The sequence below is a fragment of the Neomonachus schauinslandi genome, chromosome 5, assembly GCF_002201575.2.
Source record: "Neomonachus schauinslandi chromosome 5, ASM220157v2, whole genome shotgun sequence".
NCBI lineage: Eukaryota > Metazoa > Chordata > Mammalia > Carnivora > Phocidae > Neomonachus > Neomonachus schauinslandi.
Window position 1 is genome coordinate 176,116,833 of NC_058407.1, and position 11,772 is coordinate 176,128,604.

The 11,772-nt window shown below is 61.7% G+C and overlaps 1 protein-coding gene across 1 annotated transcript in view; it reads left to right on the top strand.

Moving 5' to 3' along the window:
* PRKAR1B (protein kinase cAMP-dependent type I regulatory subunit beta) overlaps nt 1-7,853 on the top strand; it is a 75,159-nt gene extending 67,306 nt beyond the window's left edge. Inside the window, exons 9-10 of the mRNA XM_021680166.1 lie at nt 7,203-7,284; nt 7,649-7,853. Of these exons, the coding sequence (XP_021535841.1) occupies nt 7,203-7,284; nt 7,649-7,821 (255 nt within the window). The 3' untranslated portion in view covers nt 7,822-7,853. The remainder of the gene's footprint in view (nt 1-7,202; nt 7,285-7,648) is intronic.
* The last annotated feature ends 3,919 nt before the right edge of the window (nt 7,854-11,772 follow it).

Below are 11,772 nucleotides of genomic sequence, written 5' to 3' on the forward strand. Positions count from 1 at the left end.
GGATCTCGGGGAGCAGGAAGGGGGTCGCCACACGCCCCGCTGGGTGTGTTCTTCTTTGCCTGGGGTCATTTGTGACTTGGCACGTGCAGTGCCCTCACTGTGTGCCCGGCTGGGGGGTGGGCAGCAGCAGCTGGCCGTTAGGTATTTATCTGGGGAGGAGGGAAGTAGTCTCACTGAGCTGGCCCAGACTCGCCTTGGGTCCCAGGCCAACGCAGGGGTCCCTGGAGGTGGCGCGGTGACCCGCGGTGGTAGCGGGTGGGCCTGACGCCCACCGACAGGGAAGGTGTGGTGGGCAGGCTGGGCTGGGGTTTGAGATCCAGACGGAGGAGATGGACAAAAGGTGTGTGTCCAGGCAGAGGCTGCAGGTCGGTGATGAAGGATGGCCGACTGTCCCAGACTTCTCTAGCAACTTCCCTTCTGGGCCGAACTGGAAGAAGCCCGTTTCCAGAGTGCCCGGGCCCCGGGTTGGCGCCCTCTCTTAGCGCCCAGACCTTTGTCCTGCCGGCCTGGTGGGGGCGACCTGAGGTCACAGGTGTTTGCTGGCCTGTTGGCCCAGGTCCCCAGAATGAGAGACAACAGGGTTTTCAGAGAAGTTCTTGCTCCCTGATTTTTAAGACTTCATTTTTTAGGGCAGTTTGAGGTTCACGGCAGAATTGAGTGGAAGGAACCGAGATTTCCCATATCCCCCTGCCCCCCTCCCCCCCCAGGACAGGCTGCCCCATGATCAGTGTCCCCCACACGGGGCATTTGTCACGATCGGTGATCCCACGCGGACATGTTGTCACCAGAAACCACGGTCGGTGCGAGGGTCCCTCTGGGTGGGCGCGCATTCTGTGGGTCTGGACGGTGACAGCCGGTATCCACCGCCGCTTGTCCCACAGTGTTCCCGGCCCTGAAGGTCCCCTGCGTCCCACCTGTTTATCCCTCTGCCCCGAGCCCCTGGCAGCGGCCCTCCTGTGCTGTGTGCACAGCTCTGCTTCCCCAGGGCGTCCAGTCGTCGGGGTCCCACGGTGTGACGTTCAGGTGGGTCTCTCTGTTATCAGTGTGCGGAATCACAGCCCACTGTCTGCATGGAACACGGGGAAGCCACTCACCTGCTCAGGGGCATCTCATTCGTCGCGGATAAAGTGCGTAAACATCCCTGCGCGGGTTTCGTGTGGATATAAGTTTTCATCCTGGCCCTTCGGGTAAATACCAGGGAGTGTGATGGCTGCATCTGAGGGGTCTGCTTCTACCCACACCAGCGCCGACTTGGTGCCTGGGTGTCCCCTAGGGTGACCATCTGTGCTGCTGTGACCCCAGCAGGGACTCCGTCTGGGGCGGCTCTGACGGCCCCTCCTGGGCTCTGATGTGTCTCCACCTCGTCGCCCGATGGCCTCCCCACTGGGCACGCCTGCACATCCCGCCGACCCCTCGGGCCGGACCCGGGCAGGCCAGGCGCTCTGGGCTCCGGAATGACCTTGGCACATGGGCTTGAGGGCAGATAAGTGCACGTCCGTGTGACCCAGGGCCTTGGCACCGGCTGCCCCCAGACCATTCCATGGACGAAGAATCACAGGCTGTATAAGTCGACTTGCTGGTGGTCGAGGCTGGAGCTCAGATGAGAGCCTTTTCTGGAAAAAAAAAAAAAAAACCCACAAAAATTTAAAAATTGTGCAATGACAGTGTCACTTGCTGGAAGTGACACGGAAGAGTCAGGAAAGCATCGTCCATACCCCCGCCTCCCTTCTCCATCCATCCCCACGGCAGCTTGTGAGCATTCCTGACAAGCGCCTTCTCCTTGACCGGTTCTTCCTGGGTTTGCTCTCAGCATAAGAAATTCCAGGAGTCTGGGGGGGTGTTTCCCCAGATGGAGAACGCGCCCCCCCAAAGCCAGAGGTGCCCCGGCGGCCTGCGTTTCCAGACCTTGTCTGTTGCTCACGCGTGCGCCCACAGGCCTGCAGGTGCTCCCAGATGAGGCAGCGTGCAGTATGTGTGCTGTCCGCGGGGTCCTGCGTGATCCCGCCCGGTTCCTGGACCCGCGGGAGGAGGGCTGAGCAGCATGCGCATCACTGCCCCGAAGACGGGTAAACCCTAACAGATGCGCCGTTCTGGACGAGTCAGGTTTTGGGGTGTCGAGTCCCCCACCTTGGAGCCAGGGCTCCCTGGGGACTCAGGACTCGCAGGCCCCGCCCCCCGGAAGTCCGGACGCCAGCAGTGGGCCGCAAGACGAGTGTCCCCAGCGTGTGGCTTCCCAGCGTGCGTCACGCTTGTGATGAGCACAGGGCCCCCTGGCCCGCGAGCCGCTTGAGACAGAGGGTGGGGGAGCGTGGAGGTGGACGGGGGGCCATGTGGGGAGCCCGGAGCGTGACCCAGACCGTGCAGGGGCGGGAGAGCCCAAGTCCAGGCAGAGGGCCAGTGGCGTGTCCCCCAGGGATTGGTGCGCGGGGAAGGAGCTCCACGCTGAATGAGGGAGACGCAGCTGGAGGTGATGTTGTACAAGGTGGCATCGCCTGGGAAGGCCTAGGTATGTGCAGGCCAGGGGCCAGGCCCCGTCTTCAAAGAGCCTGGTGTGCCATGGGGTGCCGCTGGAACGGGTGGAGAGCCTTGTAGAGGGACGGCGCGCACACGGGGACAGTGATGGAGCACGTGGGGGGAGCCTGGGGCCTGAGGCTCTGGCTGCGACGTGGAGGTGCTGGGACAGGAGCCGTGGTACGGAGGATGGACAGACGGCTGGTCTGGGCTTGCTGACCCACCCCCTGGGGAGGCGTTGAGGCCAGAGCCCACCCAGTGGCTCTGGTACCTGCAGGGGAGGCTGGCAGCCCGTGCAGGGAGATTGCAGACCCTGGTGCCTGCGGACAGGGCAGGTGGCTGCTGGGCTTGGGCTCTGCTGAGCTGGAAGCCCGTGGGTCCTCGGTGGGGTGCTTGGGGCAGCACCACAACCACTTTGACCCCAGAGTAGCCGACAGCAGGCTGCCAGCCGCCCCCACCTGGAAGGAGCCCTGGGTGCTGGCACCTCTCTCCTACCTTGGCTTGCAGTGGGGTGTGTGTGGCCATGACGCCTCGGGCTTGTGAGCCCTGGGTGCCCTGAGCCTGCGGAAGCCGTGGGTGCTCGGGTGGCAGGGAAGAGCCGGCCATTGGGAGCAGAGCCCAGAGGAACGGAGCCGTGGCCTGCGACCTGCACGCCCCTCTGTCGTTCCACTCAAGGACACGTGTGGTGCGGCCGCCTGCATGTCTCCCAGATGCTGCCCGCTGGGGCATGGGTCGCCAGCCACTTTCCTGAGCTCCTCATGGGTGCCGCCGGCTTGAGGGGGAATGAGACAATCACCGGGTTTGGAGAAGGAACCCTCCCCAAGCAGGGCCTGTGGCGCCCCACACTCTGGTGCTCCCTGCCCCCTTCTTGGAGCCCTGGGGACCACGTGGCTCTGCTGTTCTCCCTTCGCCCAGGCCCCGGCCTCACGGAGCGTTCGCTGAACGCCAGCACGAACACGGGCCAGTGTGTGTGCCTCAGCAGTTTGCCCCCAAGCGTGTGACACCCTTGGGCCGAGTCTTTCGGCCACGCCGCAGGGAGGTGGACCAGCGCTTGGGCAGAGACGAGGCTCCAGAACCTTAGAACAGACAGAGGAGGAGCTCGATGGGCCCAGTGCTGGGACAGGCTATTGTCTGCCGCAATGACTGCTCCTCCAGAAACCCCAATACGGTCTGTACAGCACTGGTCTATGCAGAAGGGGCCACAGAGCTGGTGCTCAGTTGTTCACGGGCACATCAGCGTCTGATGGACGCCCGCCCCTCCCGAGCCCCGTCCCTCCCCCCTTCACTGGGGGCCATCAGGGTCCAGCGGGCACTGGGGCGACCGCCACCAGCCCGCAGCTCCAACCGACTCGATGACGGCTGCCATCCCACCAGGGTGGGGCTCCAAGACGGCGGGCGGGTGCAGGGGGTCGCTCTGTGCACTGTGTGTGGGAAGGCACGCCCAAGAGAATGGATGCAGCGAGGGTCCCTGCTGCACACGCAGCGCGGGTCCGGAGGACAGGCTTGGGGCCAGGCGTGCTCCCCGAGTGCCCGCCCCACCCGGCTGTTCTCTGCCGCCACCTCGCTGGGTCTTTCTCATGAAAGTCATTACCTGCCCGTTGTCGGAAACCAAAACGTTTATTTTGGTTTTTGATTTCATAGGAAACTTTTGGGAAAAATCAGTAAAACGCTGAAGGAAACGGGTCATTTATAATCCCCACCCCTCGATGCCTGTGCTAACGCTTTTCTTCTGCGTCCTCCCAGCCGTGCTCCGTGTGACCTGATTTATTTTCAGACCAGGGTTAGAATCCACTAAGTGAGAAATTTGGGGAATATGATCTGGAGTTTTGGCAAGTGTGTTTTTCCAGCCCAGAACATTCCAACTTGCAGTCCCGCGAGGGTGTCCGTGCTGCCCTTACGGCGGTCTGGGAAGCTCGGATGGGAGGGTTATTTCCAGGACCGGGGCGTGTCATGTCGTGGGAACCACGCTCCGCCGGGTGGAGGTCTGCGCCCTCCAGGCTCGGGCCGGCACTGGGCAGACAGAGCAGTCCTCGACGGTCCTGCGCTGGGCGCTGGGGGATGGTGTGTGGGTGGGGGAGTCGGTGCTGCTGGGACAGAGGCCCTGAAACAGCGCACCTGGAAGAACGACGTGTCTTCTTGTGAGCGTGTGTCCTGGGCTGGGAGGCTGTCCCACGTGGCCCTTCCCCCTGGTGCCCCCACTGCGCCTTGCTGCCCGCGGTCAGCGTGACAGCCACGCAAAGGGAGTCTGTCTGTGAGAACGTGGCCACGTGGTCACATCTACCCACGAAGGAGGCCTGGGGCTGCGGCCCACGACAGACGGCGCTGTTCCCTGCCCTGTGTTTGCCGAGGGCTCTCCCTGTAGGTGCCTACCTCGCTGCCGTCTGGCTGGGACAGTGACGCACCCGCGTGCCAGAGTGCACACGTCCTCCGAGGGCGTGTGGGCAGGGCACGTGTGCTCCCCCGTGTCGGTGGTCTCGTCTCATATGGCCGTGGCTCTGTGTGCCACCAGAAAGGATATGGTACCAGTCACACGGGGGATGGTGGTCTCAGGTGAGCGTCCATGTGGCCGACCCATGCTGGCCCACCACCCCCAGCCCATCCCTGCTCCTTCCTGTGAACACAGCCCGGACCTCCAGCCCCTCCCCGTTGGTGCCCACCCTCTCAGCAGTGGCTCTGTGAACATCTGACCTACTTGGGTCAATGCAGCAAGAGGAAAGGTTGCCGGAAGCTTCTAGAAGGTTTTCCTCCTGATAGAGCTGCAGGAGGAAGAAGTGGGTTCTCTTCCTGCTGATGGCATGGGGAGACATTTGGTGACTCCCGGAACCACGGCAGCTACTGAGCCATCAGGAGGGACTGGGGTCGCCAGAGCAGGAGGTGGGAATGAGCCCAGGTCCCTGACCCACATCTGGGCAGCGGAATCCCAGTAGCCCTCAGCCCCCTCCGCTTGGGTTTGCCGATGTTGGGAGTTCAACGCATCTGAAGGGACACTGTAGGCCTGGAGAGTGTCACCGAATAATTCTGCAAACCAAAGGCCTCCAGTTCCATGCCTGGGGTTTTGGAGGAAGAAAATGATCCCATTGTAAATTGGAAAATTGTCTAAAATGGGAGTGAAAGGCATGTAGATTACATGCATCACAAGGTAAAGGACATAAATGTGAAAGAGAATTAGGTCGGCACAACAGGGTATCGAGAAAAATAATGCCTGTCATGGCGGCCCTGAGCACAGGGGGCCCAGGCTCTCATGGCGGCAGCAACCGCGTGTGGCGTTCGGGTGACCTGCCCCCACGTCTCGCTGCCGGGAAGACCCAGCGTGGGCCGTGGGGGCCAGGACTCCATTCCTCCCAGGGGCTCGGGGAGGGAACAGTGTTCTCCAGGCCCCCCACCAGCCGCAACTCCTGGGTGGTGGTGGCGTCGCTTGGCTGTTTAGACGTCTGGCGCCATCCATCAGCCAGCTTCATAAACACCCCAGAGGCCCACGCGCCGAGTGGCCCCACGGCCGGCTCGGGGGCGAGCTCGGGGAATCCAGCCGGAGGGGCTGCCGATTGGTGCCCAGAGATTCCAGGCACCACGGCACCAGCAGGGTCTTATGACAGGTGAGGTGGGAATTACTCATTAACCCGCACACGGCCCGGCCAGAGACAGCGAGCCGGTGAACTGAGCCCACCTTGGAACAAGAGCACGTTTGTTCGTGCTGCAAGGGCATTGGGGAGCTGGGCTGCAGAGCTGTGGGCGCGCCCTAATGGCTGAGGGCAGCGGGGGGTGCGGGGGCCCACGTCCTACCCGGGCCCCAGTCCCCTTGGCAGCCATGAAGAAGCTGGTGGCCCCTCCCAGTGGCTCCGTTGTTCGGGAGGCCGTTGAGCCCAGCCGCGGGGGGCTTGGTTGCGGGAGGGACGCTGTTTATCGACACCCACTTTGCAGGGTCAGTGTTGAGCACTGTTTATAAGAGGCAGTTTATAAAGCCTCCCTTTTAGTCTCCACAGCGGCACCAGCCCGCCGACAGGTGTGGAATAGGAAGGTATGGACGCGGCTGGTGTCTGGTCCCCGCAAACAGAGGACTAGCCCACGTGGCTTGGCAGGCGAAGGGGCCCTGGGGTCAGAACCCACGCAGTGCCAGAGCTTCAGCCCGTTCCTGCCCAGGTGTGAGGCGCAGGTCCCCTCGGAGTGGGAGACTTGGGCCGAAATGTGCTTGGCGTGCCCTGTGCTGGCCTCTTAAGGCCTGCGTTAATCATTGAGCCGGCAGCGTCTGTAGACACCCCTGTTTGGGGGTCGGGAGGGAGCCACACTGCTCACTGGGTGAATGACCTGAGGCCACGCCCACCCCACTGGAGAGCCATGTCCTTGAGAGCTAGCCCAAGGTCAGCTCCAAGATTCTCCCCACCTTATGGCCTATGGCGGCCTCACGCCCTTGGCCAGAACCCAGCGAGGTTCTGACTCCACATCCTTCTGTCCCTGAGGAGGAGAACCCTGAATTCAGCTTAGAAGGGGGGGCACATGAACGGAAGCTGGCAAGAAGGGGATTTGGGCGTGCCCCCTTGCTGGATGACCTCTCACCTGTGGCCCCTCCTTGTGACCTCCTCACCTCTGACCCCCTCACCTCTGACCCCCTGCTGGGTGTGACCCCCTCCCCTGAGACTCCCCTGCCTATGCCCTCTCCAGCCGCTGACCCTCACGTGTCCCCTTGGCGTCTGCAGGGCACGGCCTCCGTCCTCCAGCGCCGGTCCCCAAACGAGGAGTACGTGGAGGTGGGGCGCCTGGGGCCCTCTGACTACTTCGGTGAGTCTGGAGTCCCCGCCCTCACAGGGTGCGTGTCTCACTGGGGGGTCCCTGGAAGGGCCCTGAGGTGGAGAGCTGCAGGGGTCGTGTGGGGTGCAGGCCTGGGCGCTGTCGACGGATGTGTCCCGGACATGGCCGTCCCCCGGGAGTTCATAACCTCGAGCCCCTAGCCACGCAAGTTCTGGCAGGGGCCCAGGCTGCACGCCACGTGGGGTCGCGGCAGATTGGTGGGGAGCCACGTGTTTGTACCCCAACACTCCATGGGACATGCTCACACTAAACATGTATTTGTTGGAATCCAGTGGAACTGAGCGGTGTGGGCAGCCCTGGGGGCCGGGCCCCTGACCACCCTCTCGCCCCCCAGGGGAGATCGCGCTGCTGCTGAACCGGCCCCGGGCGGCCACCGTAGTGGCCCGGGGGCCCCTCAAGTGCGTCAAGCTGGACCGGCCCCGCTTCGAGCGTGTGCTGGGCCCCTGCTCCGAGATCCTCAAGAGGAACATCCAGCGTTACAACAGCTTCATCTCCCTCACCGTCTGAGCCCTGCAGCCCTGCGGCCCCGCTTCCGTGTGGTGGCGTGCTCGTCTGTATCCGTGGGCCATGGGGGGTGGGCGCCCCGGACACCCAGGGCTGCCCCTCCCTCCGGACTCATGTTTGGAATAAAACAGTCACCCTGTGCATTGCAAAAACAAAGGTCCCCCAAGACCCCCAGGCCGAGGAGATGCCGGCGGCCCCTCCCCACGTCCCTCCCCCTCTGCAGCTGGTGGGCTCATCTTCTCGGGCCCAAGCCTCTGGAGGCACACGAGCCAGCTTGCCCCCAGTGGCCGAGGGGCCAGCCATGAGTCCAGGCTGGCCCGGGTGGGCTGGGTTGGCTGGGTCAGGCCATGCAGGTGCCACCGTGCCCTGGGGCCTTGAATGTCACGTGATGAGGGCTGCAGTCCCCAGTGTGGCGCGCTGACCTCCAGGGGGGTGTCCCAGAGGGACCCCAGCTTCCAGGAGAAGTCAGTGTAAGGGAGAGAAGGCCCCAGCTCCTGAGGGTCCTGCCAGAGACGACAGGCATGAGAGCTTCTGGTGACCCTCCCTTGCCCCTGGACCCAGGCTCACAGGAACCCTTAGAGGAGGGACGGGGTCGAGTGGCGTGCCGTCGCCTTCCCTGGAGCTGGGGATGCTCCACCATCTGGGGAGCACTGTTCTCCTGGAGTTGGGGTGGGGCCTGGATGACGTCTGCTCTTCAACTTGTTTGCAAAGCAGCTTCTTGGAGACTTTCTGAGGGAGGGGAGGGGTTTTCTAGACACATTCTGGATTAAGTTGTGAGAGCCAGGGTCCCCTTCTGAGTTGTCCAGCGATGCCCACTGGACACGTGCCCTTGCCCTGGGAGACAAGTGTGGACCAAGGTCCCACCCTCCTGAAGCAGGAAAAGTAGTAAACAGCTCCAGGCCCCACACTCTCAAGTCCATGATCCACTGAGTTGCCCCCATAGATGTCTTTTCCGTCCAAGCACCCCGTGAACAAAGAGGCCTGGGGGCGGTGCAGAGCCTCATGGTGGCTCCCGGAGTCACAAACGAGATGGTGCAGTTACCCCGATTTTGCTCTTCCTGCACACGTCCGGGAGGCTGCCGGTCCCAGGTGGCCCCCGGCCAGCCCTGCGTTTGCCCGTGGATTTTCTGTGATGCCTGCCCTATTTATCGCGACGTTCTGAATGCTGCATGTAATATTAAATGTGCAATGAAGTATCTCCTCCCGACTTGCGCTTTTAGTCTGAAATCCTTCGCAGAGGAGGGTTTTTCTATTGTTTTTACTGTGGTGAAATACATGTAACATAAAATTGACCACTTTAACCATTTCTCAGTGTGCAGTTGAGGGGCACCGAGCACATCCATGTTGCTGTGCAGCCGTGACCCCGTCCGGCTCCAGAGTGTTCCATCCCGCACACGGAGACCCTGTCCTTGTGACGCATGGACCCCCACCCGCTCCCCCAGCCCCGGCCCCGCTGTCTACCCTCTGTGTCTGTGAGTCTGACGACTCCGGGACCTCGCGGGAGTGGGGTCCCCGTGCGTGTTCTTCCGTGTCTGGCTGGTGTTCTCGGGGTTCGTCCCTGTGGGGGCAGGGGGCAGGGCTCCATTCCTTTTAACAGCTGAGTGATGTCCACTGTATGGACCATGTCGTGTTTATCTGCCCACCCAACCGCAGACAGGGGCACTCTCCCTTCCATCAGCTTGGGCGACTCCGCCCTCCATCCCGTTATCAAGAGCTCGTTATGGTGTTATGTGAATGCAGGAGCGCCAGGCGCTGTGGGGAAGGAAACAGGCCCCTTGCCCACCTCAGGTGCTTCGGATGGGCCTGAGTTTCTAAACCAGCGGGACAGGGGTGATGACAGGGAGCCCAAGGACTCAGTCCTCATGTCCAGACTTTGGAAGCCGCGGTTCTGGGCAGAGCCTAACCCCCTGCTGCAGGCCTCCCCTGGCCTCTCCCAGGCCAACAGGCAGGCTTCAGCCCCACAGCAAAACAGGGGCGCACATGCAGCCCCGTCGTTCGGGACTGCCGGCGGTGGGTCCGGGCTCCAGCCTTGCTGTGGGGCTGGGAAGGGCCCATGGGAGCAGGGGTGGGGGGCCGCCAGCCAAGCTCCTTCTCTCATGGCTGGACAGGGGCCACGCTCCTCGGGAAAGCCACCACCAAGCCAGGAACAGGGACGCCAGCCCCCATGCAGGTCAGTCTGCCCTGCTCTGGCCGTGTGGGAATTCCAGACCAGGGAATGACCCAAGGAAGTTTGGCAGTTGGTGGGTCCGGGACGGGGAGAACCCTGCATGAACCTTCCCTGAAGTTGTCCCTTGGGCTGGTAAGAGGTGGTGGGTGGAGAAGGGTCTCCATGCACAGAGGACGTGGGTGAGAGGTGCAGCTCTCAGCCCTGAGCCGAGATCCCTCTGGGGGGGCGTTGTAGTGAGACCCCTGTCTGCCCAAGGTCGGGCCAGAGGTGAGGTCCTGAGGAGCGTACCCAGGAGGGCTCACCGGGTGGTGGTTCGCCACGCGAGAGCACGTGGTCTTTCCCGGGAGGCTCTCTTGGACCCCCGAGCTGGGCTGGTTGGCCTGCTCTCGAGTCCCACCACCCCCAGGAGCTTTCTGAAGGACCACAAGCGCTGGCCACCTGAGGTTTCTGGGCTCCTCCCATGGACCCGGGGCCACGAGGCCACTGGCCACCAGCTGTCCAGGTCGTGTGGTCCCGGATGCTCAGAACGGGATGCAGGAAGCCGCGTGGCATCACTGGGAGGGGTGGGAGCCTGGGACTGGCAGTGGTCTTCAAACTGTTTGTCTGCCATGTGTTAGGAATTCAACACATACTTTGCTCAAGTTTCTTATTAAAATATCTGTTTGAACAATAAAAAACCTTCACACTTCAAAGCACTGCATGATAGAAATGTAACGTGAGCCAAGTATGTCATTTTAAGCATTCTAGTACCACTTCGAAAATAGGAGTAAAAGAAGCAGGTGAGGTTCAGGTTTCTGTGCTAAAATAGACATAACACAGAGTCTGGCGTTTTCACCATTTTTAACGTACGGCCCAGTGGTTTTACGCACAACTCTAAGCACCACCGCTGTCTGTCTCCAGGACGTTCCACCCCCCTCAGTGGCACACTGACACCCACCTGCTCCCCAGCCCCGCATCTGCTTTCTGTCCCTGTGGAGAAGCTTATTTTAAGGATACATTTTATTAGGGGCACCTGGGGGCTCAGTCGCTTAATCGTCCAGCCCTAGATCTCCGCTCAGGTCTTCGTCTCAGGGTCGTGGGTTCCAGCCCCAGCCCCGGGCTCCGCACTGGGCTTGGAGCCTACTTAAAAATAATAATATCAATAGTATATTTTGTTTAACTCAGTATATCGAAGACGTTGTCATTTGCCCTTTGAGCGTATTATCAGTGCAGAAAACAGCAGATAAGAGACCCTGTCCTCTGGGAATTGCGTCTTTGGTGTTGGTGCACACACTCCTGCACCACTTGTCTGCGGGCACGTTTCCTGCGCCCGACAACGGCTACGTGTCGCTGGCGGCTGCCCCTCTGGACAGCGCAGCTCCGCATGACGGCTGCCGCGCTCGCGGACCACGGGTTTTTGCAGACCTGGGGGCAGCCTCTTCCTGTGCCCTCGGATCCGATCTGCGTGAGCATGGATTCTCCTGAGCCGGTGAGAACAAAGCAAACGTGGCAATCAGCTGTTTGTGTGCGGCCTTCATCCGCAGCCCTGGACATGCTCTGTCTTTGTCAGAGAGGCCTCAGCATCCTCCTCAATTGCTTCTGTTAAAGTTACACATGAACCCGTAGGGGACGTATGTGTAAATAAGTTATCCTTCTAAATCCATTAGAGATCTGCCAACATTCTTCCCTTCAGCACCCTGTGGCTTAGCACGTGAAGGTCCTGGTTTGAGGCCAGAGCGCCCCGGAGGAAAGGGGGCCCAGGTGCCCGACACCAGTGGGAACCTGGGGTGTTGGGCCGGGCTTGGGAG